The sequence below is a fragment of the Electrona antarctica genome, assembly GCF_951216825.1.
Source record: "Electrona antarctica genome assembly, chromosome: 12".
Taxonomy (NCBI): domain Eukaryota; kingdom Metazoa; phylum Chordata; class Actinopteri; order Myctophiformes; family Myctophidae; genus Electrona; species Electrona antarctica.
Window position 1 is genome coordinate 11,154,170 of NC_136793.1, and position 23,918 is coordinate 11,178,087.

The window sequence follows — 23,918 nt, forward strand, 5'->3', positions numbered from 1 at the left end:
AGAGGTATCAGTTGCAGAGTGGCTGTGTATCCTCAGGTCAGCAGTAGTATATCCACTACACTGCAGTAGTCCAGCGTGTGTACTATGGCTCCACTCAGTATCGTCCTCTCACGCACTCTGACTGCTCCTTGTGCGCCAAAGAGGGAGGGAGAGAGAGAGAGAGAGAGAGGAAAAGGGAGGGAGAGAGAGAGGGAGAGAGAGAGAGAAGGGGGAAGACTGGTGCATGCACACATCTCACATTTTATAGCAGGGTAAAGCTCCATTGTGTGACGTGCACCGCCGTCGAGCCTCTCCGCTCTGTTGCATTGTAAGTAGAGTTATTGTTCAATGCCATAAAGAGGTGTGTGTGTGTGTTCGTTCCCATAGGACAAATGTATAATTTGGGTGGGGGTGGGTGTCATGATGGGATGTGATAATTATGACACACGTCAATTCTTGCCTTCTAATAACCCGGACCTGGCGTTTCTCAACGCTGTGTCCGGGGACCACCAGGGCTTCCAAATGGACACTTACGGGTGTAAGTGTCCATTTGGTGTGTACAAAAGAGTGTACAAAATGGACCCAAATGAGTCCATTTGGTTCCATTTGTACACTCAGTTACAGACCCCACTTGAGGATTTTACAATGTGGATTGGATGTTCCCAAACAGACCCCCGTTTGGTATGAAACGGGGTCCGTTTTGCCGTGGCCTCATGCATGTCACCTTGAAATCAAAAAGGGGCCGAGTCACCGTTCCAAACGGCACTCTTCCATAATTCCTGTGCAAGGTGCCGAATTCAGTGAGACAGCTCTCGCAATCAGCGGCGCTTTAAACCACCATTGCTACAAGCCTTTATGATTCATTGCTCGTTTAATCCTTGAAGGTTAGCATTAGAGGCGACACATAAATTCCCATTGAAGGGGGCAACTGAGATGTTTCACCCTCTCTGATCCGTCGCTTGCGTTTGTGGATGCTTGTTTCTTTCTATGCCTCGACATTATCCATGGCTAACACCCCCCCCCCCCCACCTCCCCTAATAGTAAAGAGACCCTGAGACCACTGGCTCCTCCACTCTTGAATTTGGGCCTGATTGGAACTCAAAAGGTAAAAATGCCATATCCAGATTGACAGTTGCACAATATGGGTTTTGTTATGACTATGGTAATCTTGTTGAGCCCATTCCGAGGGCCACACATAAATTACATGCAGGGGGAAGTCGGGGGAGAGCACGGGGTCCCCGGTCACACGCATGAGCGTGAGCCGCCTCACTCCAGCCTCCACCCAGGGTGGAAAGTAACTAATTACATTTACTCAAGTAGTGCACAATTCTACTCGAGCGTGTCCATTTGTCAATGTTTATACTTTTTATAATGATAATGAACATTATTTATATAATAATAATAACACTTTATTTGTATAGGACCTTTCAAAACAAGGTTCCAAAGTGCTGTACAGAACAAGGTTAAAAAACAACATATAGAAAGTCACAATCAAAAGCAATATGAAAACGAGAAACACCATTACAGTTTGAAACTCCATTACAGTTTGAAAACGGTTGTGGAAGGTTACTTTTGTAGATTTAGATTATTATTACAAAACATATAACAACCAAATTATGCTTTGTTAATTAGAAAATAGACAATCTACACGTCCCAATGTGGCACGTTGTGCGCTTGAACATGTGCTACTTTTGAAAGAGTTTGACACATTTTGAAAGCACTTAATGAGCACTTTTGGTACTTTAGGTATATATTGATGTCAATACTTTGGTACTTTTACTCAAGTACAATTTGGAATACAGGCCTTTAACGTCTACATTGTGGTATTGCTAATTTTACCCTTCTTCCTCCACCCCCACACGTGCCCCCACCCCCCAGCCTCTTTCCGACGCCCAGTTTCAACCTCCGTCCAGATCAAAACAGCCCCAACGTCTAGTTTAACCAATTGTCACTGTTCCTTTTTTACACCCTTCAAGTGTTGTTTCAAAGACGCAGCCTTCCATAAAAATCTCTCTGTGAGGAGTAGGAATTTACATAATCCGATTAGGGGCCGGGATTAGCCCTACAGGGCCCGGCGAACGGGGCCGAGCCGATGGGGGCCGCCTCTGAATCGGAGGCATTCATGGCCGCTCGCTGCATGGGCTGCACCTGCAGAGCCAAGGCTGCATGGTGCTCTGGCTGGCTGTGAGGCTTCATGGTCTGCAGACACACTCACAAGCAGTGGCGGACGGACAAAGTACTCAACCCCCCCCAGTACTTGAGTCAAAGTATACCCGTGGTCAAATATAGTATCTAAAAACACAGATATGTCACTTACTTCGTCATACGACTAATTTAACAAGAAAAATGTAAGCAGATTTGAACGTACAAAAAAAATAAAAATAAAAACGTAATTAATGATATTATCAACAGTTGGCATATTTTCTGGAGTGTCCAGTGATTAGAACCTTCTGGGCAGAATTTCAGAGATCAATAAATAAATGTTTTGGTGCAAATTTGCCCTTAGAGTTTACTACATAATTTTTGTGACATTTCCGGACGGGGAGATATGATTAATACCTATTTGGTGTTCTGATATCTCCCTGTAGAAAAGTATTTACTCGGCATGGTTGCTTCCCGAGGCCCCCACCATAAAATAATGGATAGATATAGTAAATGATATCTATAAGGAACAGATCACGTTCTCTCTATGGCTGCAGAAGATAAAGTGTATTGAGTTTTGGTCTAATTGGGTGAAATATGTAATACCTTTGCAACCAGATTTTGTTCTTACTCATGCGTCTTATTTGTTTTTTATTGTAATGAATGCTCACATCTCTCCCATTTGATTTATTTTGTTACTTGTTATTTTGTCTTTGTTTGAAAAAATAAAAAATAAAATCCCGAAGACAACCCAAGAAATGTTATTTGAAAAATGATGTAACATGATTGTAGATCCTTAAAGAATATATATATAATTATTTATTATCAAACATAATTATCAAACCACACACACACACACACACACACACACACACACACACACACACACACACACACACACACACACACACACACACACACACACACACACACACACACACACACACACACACACACACACACACACACACACACACACACACACACACACACACACACACACACACACACACACACACACACACACACACACACACACACGTATGGGAGTGAGGAGGCGCCTGCTAATAAAGAATAACAGCAGTTTGACCTTTTAGCGCAGTAGCCAGAGTCCAGCTCTAAAGAACAGCATAGATAGGTTTAAACAGCCTGTTAATTCCCACAATATATCTTGTGTGTGTCCCATTCATGTGGTTGGGGGGCAATTACTGCACCATTACACCACTACTGTTTACCTAGCCTCCACGTGGTGGTGTTAGGGGAGGGGGTCCTTTAAACCATCTCCCACTCAGCCTTTGTTTCCCGGGCCGTAAAAAAAAACAAACAGCCATTTCGGACATCTTTTTGTTTGGCTTGTGTCTGCCTGTTAAGCCTGATTTGTACTTTATGTTTGCGCGGTGGTGTCGTGCATCCATAAATAGCTGATCTATAAGCTCACAACACAGCACATCGCAAAGCGTTGTGCCATTTGTAGATCGGCCATTTCCGATGCATGACATGGTGTTGGAAGGTGGCGAGGGCAGAGAGGCAGAGACTGCAGTAGGTGGTAATTGATGGTGGCCGGCCAAGTTTACGGATGGACAGAGGGTGTGTGTGTGTGTGTGTGTGTGTGTTGGGGAGGGGGGGGGTAAAGCGGGGAGGCGTCCATGTCCCCCGGGGGAGGTGCTCTTTGTCTGGGGGGATCATTCCTGAGGGGGTGGGCTTCACTCTGCTGGCTCGCCAAGATAAGCACACTCTCCACATGCTGAGAGACGCAGATAAGGGGATTGCTGCGCTAAATGAAAAAGGAGGGGGGGGGGGGGGGGGGGGGGGTTGGTGGGGGACGACCACGACACTGTTTGAGCTGCTAAAATGGGAGAAGCCTTTATCAGCCCCCCCCCCCCCCCCCCAAAAAAAATAGTAAATAAATAAATAAAATAAAACAAACAAAATGAAAAGTGAAAAATCTGAGATAGAATATGGATTTCAATATAAAGAATTAGGCTTTGTAGAAACAGAAATCCATGTGCACACAAACCAGTCAGTTAACAATCTCCATGTTTTGCTGTCTTCTCCGCCAGGCCGGATGGCTGAAGGCCGGACACTATTACTCTTGAACCAGTACAGTACTGTAGGTCATACGTGCAAAGTTAATACATGTTTCTCTTTAGTACTGTACATGATTTAATGATTTACATAGCCTCACTTTTCTTTTTTGAGTGGTGCAACCACTCCAAGGAACAGCAATGTCCCTATGTCCGTCCCTATGTCCCTATGTTTAGAGTACCAACAGGGGGCACTGTTGCACCACTCACTTCAAACTGGTCTGATTGTGTATCCGTTTGGTGTTATCTTGCTGCATGTTTGGAAACATGCTTTACAAATAAAATGTATAATTGCGACCGCAGGTCGCATTTACTATGAAAACGTCCATTTCCCGTCAGTCAGTTAGTTAGTCACCCCAGGCATGACCCTCGTGACATCACGTGACATCATCAGGGATGGAGATACCTGATGTCATCAATATTAAGATATGGGAATGCCCATATATGGAGATCCCTGATGTCATCAATATTGGCCAGCAACTCTACATCTGACCTCAAACCTCAATCCCTTAGATCTCCATATATGGAGCTGACCGGTTCTGACATTCCATACGTTGATGCTTCCCCATCCATCCTTCCTCTTCGATGTCTCCCTTTTGACTGATACCCGTCCATTCAAACACTAGACGGGCCCCAAAGTTATTAGTTCAGCCGTACCCGGCAGCCGGCAAAAACTAGTTCTCAACAGGCCCAAAAATTAAGGCCCAGCCCTACCTGGGCCCTCATCAAACCCTATACACTCAAGACACTGCCCCCGCTGCCACCCTTAGATCTCCATATATGGAGCTGACGTGTTCTAAGAACCCTGTACACTCAAAACATGCTCCATATATGGCCAGTACAGAATTCATTCCATATGTTGATCTGACCCCCCATGCCAAAGCGCCAGCCCAGCGCTCACCCAGCAGTCTGCCGTCACCCAGGATTCTAATTCTGAATCACATTAACTAAACCCCAGGATTTCTCGTGCTGGCAGAGGCGGTTGCGAGCACGAATCCCGAGATTTCGCATGTGTGGCAAATAGTTAGTGTGACTCATAGAAAAGGATAAGGTCAAAAGCATGGCAAAAAAGCACCCACAGACATTTTGTCCAGAATGAACATTTATCTCAATATGAATACATCAAATCCTCACATTTCATTTCAAACTTAATTTAAATGTTAAATCAGGGTTACATGTTTTGTTCGATTAAATACATTTTGTTGCAATATTTTGTATTGTAAAATTTGATCATTAAAATCCAATTTGATTCGTGTCAGAGAAGAGCGTGTACTTGCATTTATAAATCGTTGCAAGGCCATAGGAACGGGATCAGTCGTGGAGTCTAGAAAAACTTGAGCCTTGTCTGTCCATCAATTCTCCCGGGAACTCTCTCGTAGCTCAGCTTTCCCCTCTTCAATGGCGTCAGCACTGCAAAGTAAATAGACGTTTGTACATGTATCAACCACTTTAAGATGGAGTACTGTGATTTTCTTTTTTTTTTCCTTTTTTAACTTTTTCGTTTTGTATGTGTCTTTGGAGTTAACATTACTCTAATAGACCCCTGGGTGTGGTTGGTTATACTATTCAAATATGTCTTCCCTGTGTATTTTTGGTTTCTTCCTGAAAGCTGAAAGCCTTTGAGTCAAAAGGCCCAATCGAAATGACAGTAATATAGTGACATGACATCACAATATAATCCCCTCCCCCTGTAATCAGAAGCAGCTGTGTTTGGAGGACACATTCACACCAGGTGAATCAAATCAAGATTCATTTTTATTCATGCAGGATTCGACACGTCATCACGCATCACATTTTCGTTCAAAGGAAGTAATTAAAATTGGATTTTTATGGACTTTTGATATAAAATACACAAAGATGGAAATGTCCCCATTGCTTTGGCATAGATTGTTAGGTATGCCCATATGATGACCACGGATATGCACTAAAAGTGGGGAAAACTTATTTTTCATTTCCCTACGTCTTTAAACCCTAGGGCCTACAGTATATATCTGCTGTCGGGAAGAAACCACTTAACTCCAAAATGTTCAGGAAAATAAAAATATAAATTTTCCAGGAAATTAAGAAAACCTCATATTTTGAAAACAAAGCAATACTGCCTCATCAAAGTTGGTGTTGTGACTTTATATATTGCCAATTACTTGCATGAGAGGGGGAGAGGTGGTGGAGTTAGTTGCTTTAGCACAGTTTGAGGGTCCAATGGAGTTAAGAGGTTTTGTCCAAAGCACTTTCCAACAACACACAGATGTAAAGGCCCGGGTGTTCAATAGCACTGATTCATGATACACACCAAATATCTTCGCCCGCAAAAACATGGACGCTATTTTAGCAAATGTTTGCCTATTATTACATGCCAAGAATAAAGACACTAGGATTCATGTGGTTAAAGGACAACTTTAGTTTTTTTCAACCAAGGTTCATGTTTTAGGTTGTTATTAGAGATAAGTATAAGATGAGTGTTATTTTTTTTTCATTTGCTGCTTTCTTTCGTTTTAGGGATTTTAGCTGTTTTTTACAGGGGGGCGGGGGCATTCGAGCATGATGCTAAATATGTATTTCTTTACAAAATATTATGGAGATTTATTTTTTTATTATTTACTATAGTCCTAATAAACCCCAGGAAATTACATCTGGCCACAAATAAATCACAGGATCTACTGAATGTGAAGGTAACCTACTGGGGGGAAGCCACACTGTGTGTCATAGGCTCAATGTCAGTTTGACACATTCAGTAGATCTCGTGATGTTTTGTGGCCAGATGAAATTTCCTGGGGTTTAGTAGGACTATAGTAAATAATTCAAAAATAAATCGCTATAAAATGTTGTAAGAAAATACATATTTAGCCCCATGCTCGAATGCCCCCGCCCCCCTGTCAAAAACAGCTAAAATCCCTAAAACAAAAGAAAGCAGCAAATGAATAAACAACAACACTCATCTTTTAGTTTCTCTAATAACAACCTAAAACATAAACCTTGGTTGAAAAAAACTAAAGTTGTCCTTTAAATGAAGTGGACTCAAGTCTGCTTCCGACTACTAAATGTTGTGTCAATCTACTGTATTTCGTGTTGGGAGCAGTGAGAATGGCACTTCCACATTCACCAGTGGGTGGAACTACCAGAAGTTGTTGAAAAATTGCGTGCCATGGGTCACATCATGTCAAACAGGTGACGCATGGTCAGATTTTGCCCCAACTCATCACTGTAAAATGACTTGAGAGTGAGTATATGCTGCTGCCTAAAATAACGTGCGAAAGGTATTTTGCTGGGTTAATGGATATGTAGTTATCACTACAATGAATATTTAAATATAATGGTGAAAATCAAGATGTTTTCCCTTTAAATCCCTTAAACCCTACATACAGTACACTTAGTTGAGTGGGGTTTCCCAGGGGTCTATACTGTCCTCTCGGTCTTGGCTTTTCCCCTCATAACACCAAATATCTCCCTCCTAAATGGCCGATCCACATGCTTTTAGATAGACTATTTAGGCTGAATCTTTGGCTCAGAACGTGTGGGTTTGTCTGATTAAAGGCCTATTTTCATACATGAATATGGCTTAACTCTTCCTTCACCTGGAGCAGCCATGCCTGCAGTCTCGCCGCTCCTCTTCCTCTCTTGTCCCATCCAGCATTTGGTGCCGTAGTCGGGGGAGTTCCTCGCGGTGCCTGTATCGCTGTAGAGAGTGCCACTGTCACCAGTGGTGGAAGGTTACTGAGTACATTTACTCAAGTACTGCACTTTAAGTACAATGTTGAGGTATTTGTACTTTACTTGAGTATTTCCAATATCCCATACTTCTACCCCTCTACATCTCGGATCCAAATACTTTTACTCCATTTATTTGAAAACTTTAATTACAAGCTACTTTGTAGATTTTGATTATAATTACAAAACATACATTAAAGGAGCATTCAGTGATTTGGGTGATTTGGAAAACCACCCAGTCCGCCCCGGTAACAAAATATGCACATGCACGCTCTACAGTGTGGGGAAGTGCAACAGGCCAACAGCATGTGCACCAAGGCCCGCCCCCACTCGATCATGATTGGAGGAAGGCCCCTCTCATCCTGATTGGATGAAGGTTTTGCCACCCGCCACCAAAACTGAAACTAGGGTTTTTTGACCCCAGGGGCTCACTGGGGACAGGGAGGAACCCCTTATATGGTCAGCACACTCTATAGTAGGGAGGATTATCCAGAAAAAGAAAAAATAAGTGATATTTGAATTAAGTCAAATCACTGAATATACCTTTAACCACTTAAGCCCCATATACATTTCGTCCATGCGATGCATTGTGAGCTTGTAGATTTTCAAAAGATGTTTATACATTTGAAAACTTGGGAAAATGGGACATCCTGCATAAGGATTAAGTTTACTTTTGGTATTTTAAGTACATTTTGATGCCAATACTTTTGCACTTTTACTCAAGTACATTTTGAATTCCAGACTTTTACTTTAAAAGGTCCTTTTCAGACGGGGAGCGAGTGACGCAGGCGTTGTCGGCCTGGATCAGGGGAGCGAGTGACGCAGGCGTTGCCGGCCTGGATCAGGGGAGCGAGTGACGCAGGCCTTGTCGGCCTGGATCAGGGGAGCGAGTGACGCAGGCGTTGCCGGCCTGGATCAGGGGAGCGAGTGACGCAGGCCTTGTCGGCCTGGATCAGGGGAGCGAGTGACGCAGGCCTTGTCGGCCTGGATCAGGGGAGCGAGTGACGCAGGCCTTGTCGGCCTGGATCAGGGGAGCGAGTGACGCAGGCCTTGTCGGCCTGGATCAGGGGAGCGAGTGACGCAGGCGTTGTCGGCCTGGATCAGGGGAGCGAGTGACGCAGGCGTTGTCGGCCTGGATCAGGGGAGCGAGTGACGCAGGCGTTGTCGGCCTGGATCAGGGGAGCGAGTGACGCAGGCGTTGTCGGCCTGGATCAGGGGAGCGAGTGACGCAGGCGTTGTCGGCCTGGATCAGGGGAGCGAGTGACGCAGGCCTTGTCGGCCTGGATCAGGGGAGCGAGTGACGCAGGCCTTGTCGGCCTGGATCAGCGACAGGTCTGCTCATGAGTGGCGCGGGACGCGTAGCATTAACCCATTCAGGACGGGAACCCCTTTTGGTGTTTTAAGCATTATGTTGCTGGCCCAGCAGTTCCACAAGGTCATAGCACGGCACCGAGGGCCGTGCTACGAGCTTGTAGATCTGCTATTTAAAAAAAAACGTGAAAATGTGGTGCAAATCTTTGAATATATATTCTTTCACAGTGAACGTTTTTAACTCAAATCTTTGCTTGTGGGGGAAGGGGGGGTCCCTGGAACAACATATTTTCAGATGGGACTCCGCAGCCAAATACAGATGATTCTGGTGGTCCTTGACATGAAAAAGGTTGAGCTCCATTGACATAGAAACATAGGTTTTTCAGAAAACTGTCAAAATAAATGTCCAAAATAAAGAACGCCTCTAATTGACGATGAATTACAAGGCGCGTCAGTCACTTCCCGTCTGAAAAGGCCTTTACAGAGTATTTCTACATCGCAGTATTGATTTTTGAGTGGTGTAAACCACTCCTACAACTGGCTTTGTTAGTTTACGTGTCTGTCTGTCTGTCTTTGCTCAAAAAATTAGCATGGTTGCTATGGTCACCCAGTTCACATGGGTGTGATTTCATTACGTCAGACATTACGTCAGACCACAGCTGATCAGTCTATATAAGACCTTACACCACTCAGTTCACACAGGTGTGATTTTTTTACTTAGGTAAAGAAATGTGAGTACTTTACCTTTTCCACCACTGACTGTCACCTCCTCCTCCTCCTCCTCCTCCTCCTCCTCCTCCTCCTCCTCCTCCTCCCCCCCACGACAGGGTCTGTTTGGGGGACGTCAGGCCATCACAGAGGTAGTGGCCTTCTGGGTGCTGCTGCTGGTCAGCATAGCCTGTATATAATATCAATATTAGTTGATATTAGTCAACATTTGTAGCCCCCACGGTCCGTTTATGCTAATGTACGGTATTATAAATACATGTACTGAACAAACAACATATTGGTGTATTGTATGTCTGTGTAGTCAGTGTGTATACAGTATCTGTACTTACAGTATTCCGTTGAACATGGTGTGTGTGTAGATAAGACAAATTACTCGAGCCTAGAAATTATTTCCAACTAGAAAAATGTGCACCTCAGAGAATACTCCGCCGGGCCAAGTCGTAGAAATGATCAGGATGAAATATGACATATCAGAATCAGATAAGTCCGTCTGGATGACATGACAATAATGTGAACAGACATGCTTGGACAAATTCTGTAGGAAATCTGAAGGATTTATGCAAAACACCTTTTTTGGTTGCAGAAATGGGCCTACTGGTGGTGCTGTAACAGGCCAATGTGAAGCCTCATGCAGAAATGGGCCTACTGGTGGTGCTGTAACAGGCCAATGTGAAGCCTCATGCAGAAATGGGCCTACTGGTGGTGCTGTAACAGGCCAATGTGAAGCCTCATGCAGAAATGGGCCTACTGGTGGTGCTGTAACAGGCCAATGTGAAGCCTCATGCAGAAATGGGCCTACTGGTGGTGCTGTAACAGGCCAATGTGAAGCCTCACGAACGGTGCATTCGTGATTTGAGGCATTTTGTTCAAAACGAGCCACTCCTGATGCTAATAGGCCAATGTGAAAAGGGTGACAATTTCTTCCTTGGCCTAGTGGGAATGTGCGTACGAACTAATAGTAAGAGAAATCTATGAAAATCTGGGAACTAAATCGTTACCAAGAAACTTCTTCACCAATGTGTTTCTAAAGGTGTTTAATAACATGTACTAAAAGTTTGAAATTCAACTCCCGTGGGAAATTGAGTTATTAGCATAATATGTGACCATACCCTTAACATCCTATATAAGGCAAAAAAGTCCAAATTTCATCATTCTTTAAGTAGCATGTGACATATGAAACTATAGGGTTTTCATGATTCTGAATCCATTCCAAGCATTAGTTTTGCACAAAAAACACTCCTTGGGAGGAAAACGGCCTCACAAACGTGATGAGGTCAGCACATTTGGTCAAGTGGATATGGCCTAATTTAGCCCAAGGAGTGTGGGATTTAGTTCCCAGATTGGTCAAATACCTGATAAAATGCCCTTACTATAAGTGTCACGGCAATCGAACGCTGCGTTCATGATTTAAGGCATTTTGTTCATAACGGAGCGCTCCTGCAAACTTTGGAAGCCGATCTTCGCGAATAAGGACGGAATATGAAAAACGGTGTCGGCCACGCCTTTCGGCCTGGCAGAGACAATCATCGGGGACAAAATAAATCCCCAATAATATCACTTCAGCGTGAAGAACTGAAATCGATTATGTTATTGAAATCATTCAAATCGATTATGTATTTACTTTTATGATGGATTTAATCGACTAAGTTGAATTAAGTGTTGCCGCCCTACTTGTGTGGCAGTAGGCCGGGTGCTGAGGGCTGATGCGGTGGTGGTGGAGAGGTGGTGGAGAGGTGGTGGTGTAGAGGTTCTGGTTAAAGGGACGGTTGTTGGGTGGAGAGGTGGTGGTGGTGTAGAGGTCCTGGTTAAAGGGACGGCCATCGGGTGGAGAGGTGATGGTGTACAGGTCCTGGTTAAAGGGACGGCTGTCGGGTGGAGAGGTGGTGTACAGGTCCTGGTTAAAGGGATGGCCGTCGGGTGGAGAGGTGGTGGTGGTGTAGAGATCCTGGTTAAAGGGACGGCTGTCGGGTGGAGAGGTGGTGGTGTAGAGGTTCTGGTTAAAGGGACGGCTGTCGGGTGGAGAGGTGGTGGTGTACAGGTCTTGGTTAAAGGGATGGCTGTCGGGTGGAGAGGTGGTGGTGTAGAGGTCCTGGTTAAAGGGACGGCCATCGGGTGGAGAGGTGGTGGTGGTGGTGTAGAGGTCCTGGTTAAAGGGACGGCCATCGGGTGGAGAGGTGGTGGTGGTGGTGTAGAGATCCTGCTTTGCTGGTGGCCTCTGCAGCCACTCTTCGCCTGCCCCATCATGAAATGTTAGTTGACAATGATGAATAATGAATGAATGAATAATTGCGAATAATGATTTAATTTGCGATTTTGGCATTGAGCGTTGGAACATGTAAATCAAATTTACATTTTTATGCCTTTTAGGCTTTGCAAGCAGAGATTGTACAGTAAGTAAATAAAAATACAAAGCAGCCTACTACTGAAATATACTAAAGAAATGACTGACAATGACGTATTTAATCTAAATAAATAATGTACTAAGGCCAAAACAGGCCATAATTTTATACTCTCAACATTCTTAGCTTTACATTATTAGCTCAACATACTGTAATTAGTGATCAGGTGATTAATATGTTGTTGCTGTCGAGTAGAGACCTATCTCCATATTCTAACCTTTTGTGTGTTTCGTACTTGGATCATCCTACGTCAGTATCACACAAAAGCATCAAAAGTAGCAGATCCACAATACAAGCTCGAAACACGGCTGGAAATGTTTGAGCGTGGAGATCTGCTACTTTTGAATTAGAATCCTGAAAAGTTAATAGTTTTGGACATAATGAGGTTTCCGTGCACCCGACAGAGACAATGTAATATTTGTGACGGGCCTATACACCGTACCTCCTCCTCTTTCTATTACGCTCCCCACGGCCGCTCCCTCCCAGCCAGAGAACCTGGCCTCCCCCTTGTCCTTCTCCTTCTCCTTCCATGGACTGGCCGACCACCACTTCTGGAAGTGACCGCCGGAGCCGCTCAGATCTACACGGAAGCAGTCGCCGGCTCCCCGCGTGGCCGCGCCAGAGTCTGGATCACAGAAGCTGCCTGCGATGTTTCGCTCTGCCCCGGGGGAGCCGGGAGGGAAGGTAGCGGCGGCGTGCCTGCTGCTGAATGGCTCTGGTTGGGGGTCGCGGAGGGCCAGTTGGGGGGCTCCGCTGGTGGTCCAGGGGCTGCCTGGTGGAGTGGGCTGTTTCTGGGTGAACGTGGCTTGGGACTGTGGCGGGGAGGGGTCGGCGGTCAGCTTGTACAGGGACGTGGTGTCGCTGAAAAGCTGAAACGGAGAGAGAAAAAGATCACCTAAAACAGCCTCTAAACAAACATTGTAATATTCTCAAAGTCCATAGACTTGGCTGGCAAATGATTTACGTCATAAGTGCTCTAAACAAACATACAAAAGTCAATAGACTTGGCTGCCACATAACGTAATCTATGGACCTTTGTTTGTTTAGAGGACTTATGACGTAAATCTTTTGCCAGCCAAGTCTATGAACTTTAATGTTTGTTTAGGGCACTAAATGATGACATAAGACATCATGTGGCCGATATAAATACAGTGGGCGCCCCTCACTTCACGTGAGTGTGATCTTTTCCCTCTACGGAAATTCTCTTCACCATGTATGCCCATACATAGGCATACATGGAGATCTAGTTGTATTATGGCATATACCATATCCATATACAGTTATAAAAGGGTCACTCATTGATTTCAGTGGTTCTCAAAGTGGGGTCATTGAGGTGGTTCCAGGGGCTTCCCCAGTTATTGATAGCCAGGAACCAAATTGAGTGGAACCAAATGGACCCTTTTCTTTATGGTACAGTTGGGTACACTCCCAAGAGTTACGGGGGTCTAATCATGTACGTACACCAAACCGGGGGTCCGTGAAATGAACACGTCTGAGAAGCACTGACCTTGAGGACTTTGTGTGGGGCCTCGGGCAGCAGCTCCTCCAGCTGAGAGAGAGAGGCCCCCAGGAGCCACTGGAGGGACGGGGCCCTTCTCAACATCAGCTGGCTCACCAGAGGGTTCAAACAGGGGAAACCCGACAGACATGTCTCCTCCTAGTGGGTGAGAAAAGGCACAAAACACACTGTGTCACACTGAAAGCATCACTGACACACGTCAAGATTAGGATGGTCTGTGCCATGCGTCAACTCCATAACAGAACTGAGCTCTGAGACTTGTCAACAGGTTTTGTTTTTGAGGGGGTCACATTTGCCATCGACAATGAAAGGAGAATTTACATCATATGTGTCTGAGCAAATTGGCTATGTATATAATTCTCGTTACTTGTTAATATTAATCATTAATATGGTTAGAATAGATGGTGAGTTTATTATGGAGAGGTTCTGCGATGTACATTGATAAGAGCGCCCCTCACTTCAAACGGGTGTGATTTTTTAAAGATATGTTTGGGGCTTTTTGCCTTTATTGATAGATTAGATATACAGTATGTTGACGGGAAACGGGGAGAAAGATGGGGGGGGGGAGACACGCAGCAAAGGTCGTCGGGATCGGGACTCGAACGCGCGACACGCTGTCAGGCTAGGATTACCAGCCTAGGTGCCGCTGGGCCAGCCCGGGCCTGAAACAGGTTTTAACGAGTCCAACTGACTCATTGTAGCATTAATACTTCACAATGTGAGTGATTCTTCCACCACTGGTGCCATAGTCACCTCTGAGGGGATGACGGTCAGCCAGCTTCTGTCCAGATATCTGACAGGGTCATCGCTGCTGGCCATCAGACTGTAGAACCATAGTTACCTCTGAGGGGATGACGGTCAGCCAGCCTCTGTCCAGATATCTGACAGGGTCATCGCTGCTGGCCATCAGACTGGAGAAGCAGATCTTACCTCTGAGGGGATGACGGTCAGCCAGCTTCTGTCCAGATATCTGACAGGGTCATCGCTGCTGGCCATCAGACTGGAGAAGCAGATCTTACCTCTGAGGGGATGACGGTCAGCCAGCTTCTGTCCAGATATCTGACAGGGTCATCGCTGCTGGCCATCAGACTGGAGAAGCAGATCTTACCTCTGAGGGGATGACGGTCAGCCAGCCTCTGTCCAGATATCTGACAGGGTCATCGCTGCTGGCCATCAGACTGGAGAAGCAGATCTTGCTGATCCACCTGGCTATGTCCTCCACCTCCGACGCTATCAGCACCTTCACAGCACATCACAGACAATGAAAACATCAACCATACATCATGGCCAATGGGCTACGCACACACGTGCATAGAGCCCACACACGTGCATAGAGGGAACTTGGGCCCCTTCCCTACTTCCTTCACAGGTGTTACCAACAGTGACGTAGAGACTGTGGGGGCCGGGGGGCCAGGGCCCCCATGAGGAATTGGACCAGGGATCTCGGCCCCCATGAGGAATTGGACCTGCATATATATTCGCCTCGGTTCGTCCCGTTTGTGGGTCAGGATCAGGTCAGGTCGCGCCTGTTCGCGCAATTCTCGTCTTGCATTGACTTTGTATGTAATCGCGCCGCTCTAACCATCCAAGTCTGGCACCTTAACACGTCTGTTTTCCTCACTGTCCGGGGCGGGGGGTGGTGGGGGGTGGACCGCGTTGCGTGTCCCCTTGTACACATGCACGGGCCCCCATGAGGATTATGAAAACTATTCGTCCCTGGTTACCAACGACACTAATGCAGGCTTTGTTCCATTCTGCTCAAACAGAGTCAGGGTGCTGCTATTCTGCATGTTGGCTCACTGGAAACACACCAGTGAGTGTACATTTGGTTCCATTATTTTGTAAACTCTCAGAGTTATGAGGGATATTGAAATTAAAAGGTTTGAGAAGCACTGTACACTAAATGGAACCTTAAGTAACACCTGTGAAGGAAGTAGGGAAGGGCCCGGACGGAAGTAGGAGTTATTCTGTGTGCTCGTTATTTCTCATTAAAGATCACACCCGTGTGAACGGAGTGGTGCAACTCCCCTCTCCCCCTCTCTATCTCTCTCTCTCATTAGCAAGCAACAGTGCAGCACTATCTCTCTCTCTGTTTCTGGCACAACAGCGCCATTTTTGCCCCTACTGGTACTCATAGTAACAGTCACATAGTCCAACACGTAGTCACATAGGTTAAGACGGACATTGCTGTTCCTTGGAGTGGTTGCACCACTCAAAAAAAAGAAAGAAAAAAGCTAAATATGACATAATATGACACACAGATACGTGTAGTGGTTCCACTAGTGGATCCCAGACATTTGACCTGCTTGTTGCTTTACAGTGTATTGGTTTCTATGTTGTTCCTTTATTGCTGTCACTTGCTCGTTTGTTTGTTTACATGCTGGTGGGGAGTTTCGTTTTCCTGTTTTTTGCTGGAATGCCCGTCCTTTGAAACTCCAACTTCTCTCGGACGTACTCTTGCCTACACTCCTGGAAGAAGACGGGGTCTTTGTAGTGCAGCGTGAGGCACTCCTTCAGCGCCGCGTTCTCCTCTCGACACCTGAACGCCATGAGAAAGCCCGCCTCCTTGCAGCACCGGCTGAAGGCTTCCACGTTTTGAACACATCGCCCCTTGGCTTTCTCCCTCATCATCTTTGGAATCAGCACATCCGTCTCCACGTGCCTCAGATGCACCTCCTCTGCGTCAGCTGCCTCCATCACAGCAAGCGAAACGGTACGGAACGGCACCAAGCAATGTGACCTCTCCAAATCTACATAAACTGTCATAGGCCACTATGACTGATTTGGCGTGGCATTGACTGATGTCATAGATAGACCGATGTCATTGATGATGCGTCATTGATGTTATTATACATGTAGGTGTCATCTGCATCAATCGTCATTGACATAATGTCTATGACGTAAGACTACAACTTTGGGCAAGGTTTCAGTGCAATTACAACCCTCGCTGTCTCTCAATAAAAGATTCAAGTTCAATATTCAAATTAATACTTAACTTACACGTATGAAACATATGTGAAAAAACAACTTCTATGGCCTATTGGCAGCGTGCATACAACGTTTAGTGCTGATCGGTTCAGCGGTTTGCGATATTAGCTTCAGGCAGACAACCTCTTCTGTCTAATATCTAAAGCCTAAAGCCTAATATCTCCGCCAGCCCGGCCAGAGGGGGAATTCCGGGTTACATTTCCGAGCGTTACATTGGCTTTTCGCGTAGGAGACCGGGGTTAGATTCCCAGGCATTACGCACGCACCTCCGACACAGACCCTAATATCACAGAAGGCTAGTCTCTTGCTCTATCAGTGATGAGAGACGGCGTTACCTTGACATCTAGGTCCTCTGTCTTCATACCAAACAGCACCAGAGAGGAGTAGACCAAAACCAAGTTACTGAAACCTTGGCTGCTCAATCTGAAATCACACAGATACAGAGACAGCCATGTTAAACACCCCTGTATAGTAAATATGTAGCGCAGCGCATATATCTGAACACTAGTGTTAAGTGGCTCAACAAAGTGGTGTGTGTGTGTGTGTGTGTACCCTTCTCCCTGGCTGCCTCTAAAGTGTAGAATGAGCCAGCAGCAGCGGTACTGCAGAGACAGAGCAGTCAACCTCATCACCAAACTCTCACAGGCCCTGTCCTGACACAGCTCTGCCTGCTCCTAGATTCACACACGCGCACACACACACACACACACACACACACACACACACACACACACAAATTAGACTGTAATGCTCAGCTTTTACCTGCAATACCAATGCAGCCCAGTAGAGGGAGACAAAGACAATGAAGAAAATTTGACAAAGAGGAAAAATGCTCCCCTGAATTAAAAAGCGACCCCCAACATTTTCTGTTTCAAATTCATTTTGAGGTTATAATCCTGTCATTAAGTTCCACTTTTAAGACAAGCTCTGTTTCTAAAACTATGTAATGTTTTGTCACACTGACTGTTTGTTGCTTAATTTATGCTCAATCTATGGCTGCGTCAAAGATTGAAAATAGCCATTCTATAAGTTCACAACGAGCCACGGATGCGACGCGATGGATTTGTCTATTTTGGCTCCGCGAAGCCGTCATACAACATTAGGGACTTTAAGCAACGACGGCTACGGCAGTCGGCTCCGGCAACTGGAAATGGATCAGTGCTCGATACATAAACCTGCTTGCCGTCGCAGCCCTTTCTACTACGGCAGAACCTACACTTACACGTGGTGTCTACAACGCCATGTCATAACTATGTTTATTGAAATTTTAGCTGTCATACATTTACACCGATTGCTCCATCACCTCTCTTATGCTGTGTAATGTGTTGGCATGCTCTGAATGAAGAAATAACACTAATACCATATGTCACATTAACCATGTTTATTAAAACGGTTTTAGAATAAGACAGATTGCACCAGCACCTTCCTCTTTCCTGGATCATGTCCAGTGCATGTAAGAATTAAGCAATATCGGCAAGTTAGCTGACGCACGATGGGGTGTTTAAAAAAAAAAAGTGTTTATGTTTGACACGCACTGCATAGACGTGTCACCATGGGAACCAATGTCACCGTCGCCGACAGCTGTTTGCTTAACGATTTTGACAGCTACGGCGATGGCGTCATAGCCGTCATACTTCCGCCAAGTGGAGCCGTCCTGAAAACAGGCGTTGCTTAAAGTCCCTATTATGTATGACGGCGTTACTTTAGGCGTGCCGTACCTGGATGACGATGACGGTGCTCTCGTCTACTGTGATCACGGCGTAGTGATGGGTCCCTCCCAGCAACTGTAAGGACTGGCAGTGGCCCCGCTCCAACACAGTCATATTATATCTACAGCAAAACACACAAAGCATGGCACAGGCCTCTGATAACTTATCACGACTAACCAAAAGCATATATGATGAGGTTATGTGTACCGTACCTGTCCATAGCAGTTTGCTATAAGATCATAACGTTCTTCGGGAACCCCTTTGTGTTGTAAGCATTATGTTATACTTTAGCTATTGAAAAATAGCAGATCTACAAGCTCATAGCGCGGCACCGAGTGCCACGCTACGAGCTTGTAGATCTGCTATTTTAGAAAAATAGTGAAAATGTGGCTCAAATCTTTGAATATACCGGTATATTCTTTCACAGCAAACGTTTTTAACTCAAATCTTTGCTTCTGGGTCCATGGAACAACATATTTTCAGATGGGGGTCGGCGGCCAAATACAGATAATACTGGGGGTCCTCGACATGAAAAAGGTTGAGCACCACTGACATGGAAACAGGTTTTTCAGAAAACTGTCAGGATTTAGAAGACATTTTTTTAGAATCGTCCTCAGGTCTATAAGGGTTAAAGCTGCGGTCTAGAACTTATACTAGACGAGTACTGCCCGAAGCTCACAAGTGCAATATCTGCCCATGCCAATTGGGCATTACCTCTTGAAAGAGTGGTAGATTTTTGCTTCACATCTTGGGTAGGACATGAAACTTTATGGATTGCAGCTGCAAGAAGAGATTTGCAGCATTAGGTGTCAGTCAGTGATTCACCAGGCTAAGCTTTGCCAGATATACGCTTGGAATGGGCTTAGGATGCATTTGCTTTTTCGAGCCCTCTGGCTTGGATAGCAAAAGGGCCATGGCTTGTGTTTGGTCCAATGCCCAGAGACTCCAGTGCAGAATGTTAGGCCGAGTTCCAGTTAGCTCACACACGTCTTTTCATGCCCAAAGCATCCAAATGTCAATATTGCAGGAAGGGCCAGATTGCATTTCATCATCATGACAGTGAAAGATACCGCGCCGTCCTTTATCCCGTTTAGACCTGAGGACGCATCTGTGTCACCTTATAGAGCGTTGCAGTCCCGCCCCCTACCATGGACCAGGAAATGAATCCCAATGCATTTTTCCCATAGACATTTCTTAAAGTATTTATTTAAAGACGGTTACGCCACGGCAGGCTCTGTCCACAAGTACCGGAGATTTAGGCGTTTTTGGGACGTTTTAACAAGCTGCTTTGCGATCCATTGTTAAAAAAAAAATCACACCTGTGTGAACCGAGTGGTGTACGACCACAGCTGATCAGGCTATATAAGACCTTACACCACTCAGTTCACACGGGTGTGATTTCATTACATCAGACATTACGTCAGATCACAGCTGATCAGGCTATATAATACCTTACACCACTCAGTTCACACAGGTGTGATTTTTTTTTAACAATGGATCGCAAAGCAGCTTGTTAAAATGTCCCAAAAACGCCTAAATCTCCGGTACTTGTGGACAGAGCCTGCCTTGGCGGCTGACAGCCTTGAAACCGGCCCTGAGTTGCTGTTGGTAGTCATGGCTGCCAGTTCCCACCTGATGTCGTGTGGAAGTTCAGACTGGTCCAGACCGTACTGAATGACCGCTAGCTTGCATAAGGTCTTCAGTCTAGGACTCAAGTCTAGGACATAAAGGCCATCACAGTATATACTTAAGACGATGATACGATCTACCACAATGCAACAGCACATCGCATCCATCTGAGACGGTCCATTCCTCTTGGGCTTGGGCTCAATCTTCTTCCAGGAGAAGGTCTCTGGGTTGAATGTCCACATATCATTGAAGAACTGGTCCTGGTTGTCGTCACCACCAAATATGAACAGCTCTCCATTGTAGGCAAAGGCTGAATGACACCGGCCTCCTTCATCTGGAAGAAGCCGTGCACGGCGTGCAGAAGGTGTGTTAAGCCAGAGGTCGGTCTCTGTGTCAAACACTCTGATGGTGTTGTCGCAGCCTCCATATACAAACATCTTTGTCCCGATGATGGTAGCAGAGTGATATGATGAAAGAGGAGGTGGAGTTCCTCTGGTGTCAATCACAGACCAGACCATCGTAGTGGTGTCCAACTTGTAGATGTCATTAGTCCGGCCAGATAGCCTGTTGCTGGTGCATCCACCATGGATAAACATGACCTTCCCAAGGACACAGGCTGAGTGGCCCCACCTCCCCTCCGGAACAGACCCAGAAACCCTGGGTTCAAACCATATGTGGGCGTCCACATCAAATGCATAATGCACTTTGCAGCACCGCGTGTCTGCATATGGGCGGTGCAGACGGCCTCCCCAGAGGTAGATGACATCTTCAACCAGCACAGCCGAGTGGCCCCAGCGCGAGGATGGAACCTCAAGGTGGCTTTCTCCTCTTCCTGTTGTCACCGGAGTCAACTTCCTCCAGCGTAAAGACGCCGTGTTGAAAACACACACCTCAATCTGATCCGTGCCGTCACAGCAATGTCTAAAGGCGTACACCTTGTGCTGCACTGAAACAACAGCGTGATAGCCTTGGTTTGGTCCTCCAGTCAGGTGTACCGTCCAGCGAAACATTTCCCACACTGTAAATCACGTTGGATTTATGAAGCCTTTCTCTGAGAAACAATGGAGTCCTATAAGGTGCGTGTTATTGCTTATAATTGGTTCAGTGGCACAGATGTCACGCATAGCTTGACCAATCCACCGATCCGTTGGCTTGGCCAATCAAGGAAGCCGATGACCGATAATATGGCTCCTAATATGGCAAAATGTAATCCTCCCGCACTACTAAAGCCAACTCGAGTCGTGACAACTCATGACAACACAAACAATATTTTGGACCAAACAAATAATTACAAAGAAGAAAAACAACAAAAAAAGTGTTGTAACCTGCCGTTTTTTTCCTCTTTCTAATTATTTGTTCGGCCCAAAGAATTGTGTTTGTTGTCATGATTTGTCACGACTCGAGTTGGCTTTGTCCACGGCGTAAACGTCTTTAAATAAATACTTTCTGAAATGTCTATGAGGAAAATGAACGGAGAATCATTTCCTGGTCCAGGGTAGGGGTGGGACTGCGACGCTCTATAGCTTTTTTAACCACTTTAAAAAATATTTTAAACTTTAGCTATTTTTGAAAAAAATATTTTTTTGCAAATCTTTGAATATATATTCTTTCACAGTGAACGTTTTTAACTCCCATCTTTGCTTACATATTTTCATATGGGGGTCGGTGGCCAAATACATATCATTTTTGGGGTCCTGGTCTGGACATGAAATAGTTTGAGAACCACTGACATAGAAACATAGGTTTTTCAGGATTTAGATAGAAGACATTTTGTAGGATCAGGTCTCAGGTCTAAATGGGTTATGAACCACCTGTACCGATGTGATGGTGAACACTTACGTTGATTCCAGTGTCTGTAGCAGCGGTGGACAGTTGAGAAGCCCCTCTGTTACCAACAACACATAGGGAACGTTCTCTTCCAGGGACCAAGAGGCTGTCTCGTCTGCTGGCAGAAGAACACATGTGAAAATGGTCCACTTTCAAATTGCTACGGCCAAACAAAATATCCTTTTTAGGGTGTAGAATTTGCCTCGGTATTGAGATGTGAGTGCGCACACTGTACTGTTATAATACGTTAAAAGATAATTCATAAATATTTGTATAGTTGTATATTGCAATACTATATTGCAATGTGCTGTTGTCCTGAGGCACACCACTTGGGAAACGTTGACCCAGTGAGCCCTGTGATGCTTGCCACACTGTTAGTGAATAGGAAGATTTCAAGTACTTCAGGCAACACATTTGTTATTTGCAAAATATGTAATGAAATCGTCATATATTGATACTTCTGCAGCATCTTAAGGATTCTTCAAAATTGCTTAACACTCAAGCGTGTATAACTATACTTTGAAAAGGAAATTCAAATTTCATCGTATACCGAATCCCAATGGAGTGAAATTGTGCGAAATGTCCCTTTAAATTTCGGCGAAACACAACAAGCTTGCATGCAGTTGTTAAACCGGCTTACAGGACGCTGAGTGAACCAAAACGAGCGTGCGGCGTGCACACACACACACTGTCACACACACACACACACACACACACATACACACACACACACAGTGTTGTAAAACAGTGTGTGTCGCACTCGCACTGACCGGCACTGGGCAGCACGGTGTGGAACATGAGGTGACTGGTGCTCTTCTCTCTGCAGATGGCCGCCCACGGGGAGTGTCCCGAGTGGTGGTACTCGACTACCAGCGAGAAACAGTGCCAGGGGAAGTCTGCTGCCATGTGCTGGCTGCACGCCACCACACACACACTGCCACGCATGCTGGTGGAACAGGAGCATACGCTGTCAAATCCTAATGCTTATCGTTTATAGCTGAAACCTTTGTTTTGATGAATTGAAACATTGTAGCAAATCTGTACGGTGGAGCATGCCAATACAATATAACTAGGTAATCCGCAGTGGTAGTACAGTAGGTGGTCTTCCTACTCTTCCACTGAGAAATTTAGATCATGTGCTTGGATAAGACGCCTGCTGGTTGACAAGAAGTATTGCATATTTGCATTGCATGATGCTTAAAATGTCATATCTCCCCCTCCCCAAACAGGCTTTCCTTTCTAACTCAGAGACCCAGGTTCGAAACTCGAGTATCATGGATCGCCGCTGTAAACTCATAGAGTGTAGGAATGTAAGCAAATGGATACATTTCTACACTCTGAGTTGCAAATGGATAAATTGACATTGCGTAAAAGTGTGATGTGGATTTGCATCTTGGCTTGCTTATACAGAAAGAACACAAAGTTAATATTGAAGAAAACGCATAGTACTCCATTTCATATTATAATGAAGCAGTAGAATTATGTGGTGTGTTTTTGAATGATCTAAAAAAGGCACAAATGTTCCCTGAATGGTTTGAGATGGAAATGACAAAATCATAAGTTATGGACATAACTATGTTATGCCTGAAATAACCAGTATGCTATGGACGAGGAAATGCATCCAAATAATATTACATCATTGATGAGGTATTTCTCATATTTGGCCACATGGACTCACCTGTTGATCACCCTGGCACCATTCAGTTTCATTATGGACTCACCTGTTGATCACCCTGGCACCATTCAGTTTCATCTTGCCCTCCTCAGGACATAATGCGATGACATTATTACCTATGATGAATGCGCACGCACGCCACGCGCACGCGCACGCGCACACGCACACGCACACGCACACGCACACGCACACGCACACGCACACGCACACGCACACGCACAC

The 23,918-nt window shown here is 45.3% G+C and overlaps 2 protein-coding genes across 2 annotated transcripts in view; both read right to left on the reverse strand.

The window, feature by feature from the left end:
• Positions 1–5,289: 5,289 nt before the first annotated feature.
• Positions 5,290–23,918, reverse strand: part of shoc1 (shortage in chiasmata 1) — a 31,073-nt gene continuing 12,444 nt past the window's right edge. Inside the window, exons 20-33 of the mRNA XM_079515915.1 lie at positions 23,743–23,812; positions 22,792–22,967; positions 22,034–22,136; positions 18,575–18,686; positions 17,409–17,530; positions 17,192–17,279; positions 14,977–15,108; positions 13,857–14,006; positions 12,792–13,218; positions 11,622–12,182; positions 10,038–10,119; positions 9,966–9,992; positions 7,778–7,893; positions 5,290–5,615 (exon numbers count right to left, since the gene is read on the reverse strand). Of these exons, the coding sequence (XP_079372041.1) occupies positions 5,530–5,615; positions 7,778–7,893; positions 9,966–9,992; positions 10,038–10,119; positions 11,622–12,182; positions 12,792–13,218; positions 13,857–14,006; positions 14,977–15,108; positions 17,192–17,279; positions 17,409–17,530; positions 18,575–18,686; positions 22,034–22,136; positions 22,792–22,967; positions 23,743–23,812 (2,252 nt within the window). The 3' untranslated portion in view covers positions 5,290–5,529. The remainder of the gene's footprint in view (positions 5,616–7,777; positions 7,894–9,965; positions 9,993–10,037; positions 10,120–11,621; positions 12,183–12,791; positions 13,219–13,856; positions 14,007–14,976; positions 15,109–17,191; positions 17,280–17,408; positions 17,531–18,574; positions 18,687–22,033; positions 22,137–22,791; positions 22,968–23,742; positions 23,813–23,918) is intronic.
• Positions 16,242–16,565, reverse strand: LOC306933608 (COX assembly mitochondrial protein homolog; the record flags this gene model as incomplete). Its single annotated transcript, XM_079515914.1, has 1 exon — positions 16,242–16,565. One exon carries the CDS (start codon positions 16,563–16,565, stop codon positions 16,242–16,244), a length of 324 nt encoding a protein of 107 aa, XP_079372040.1.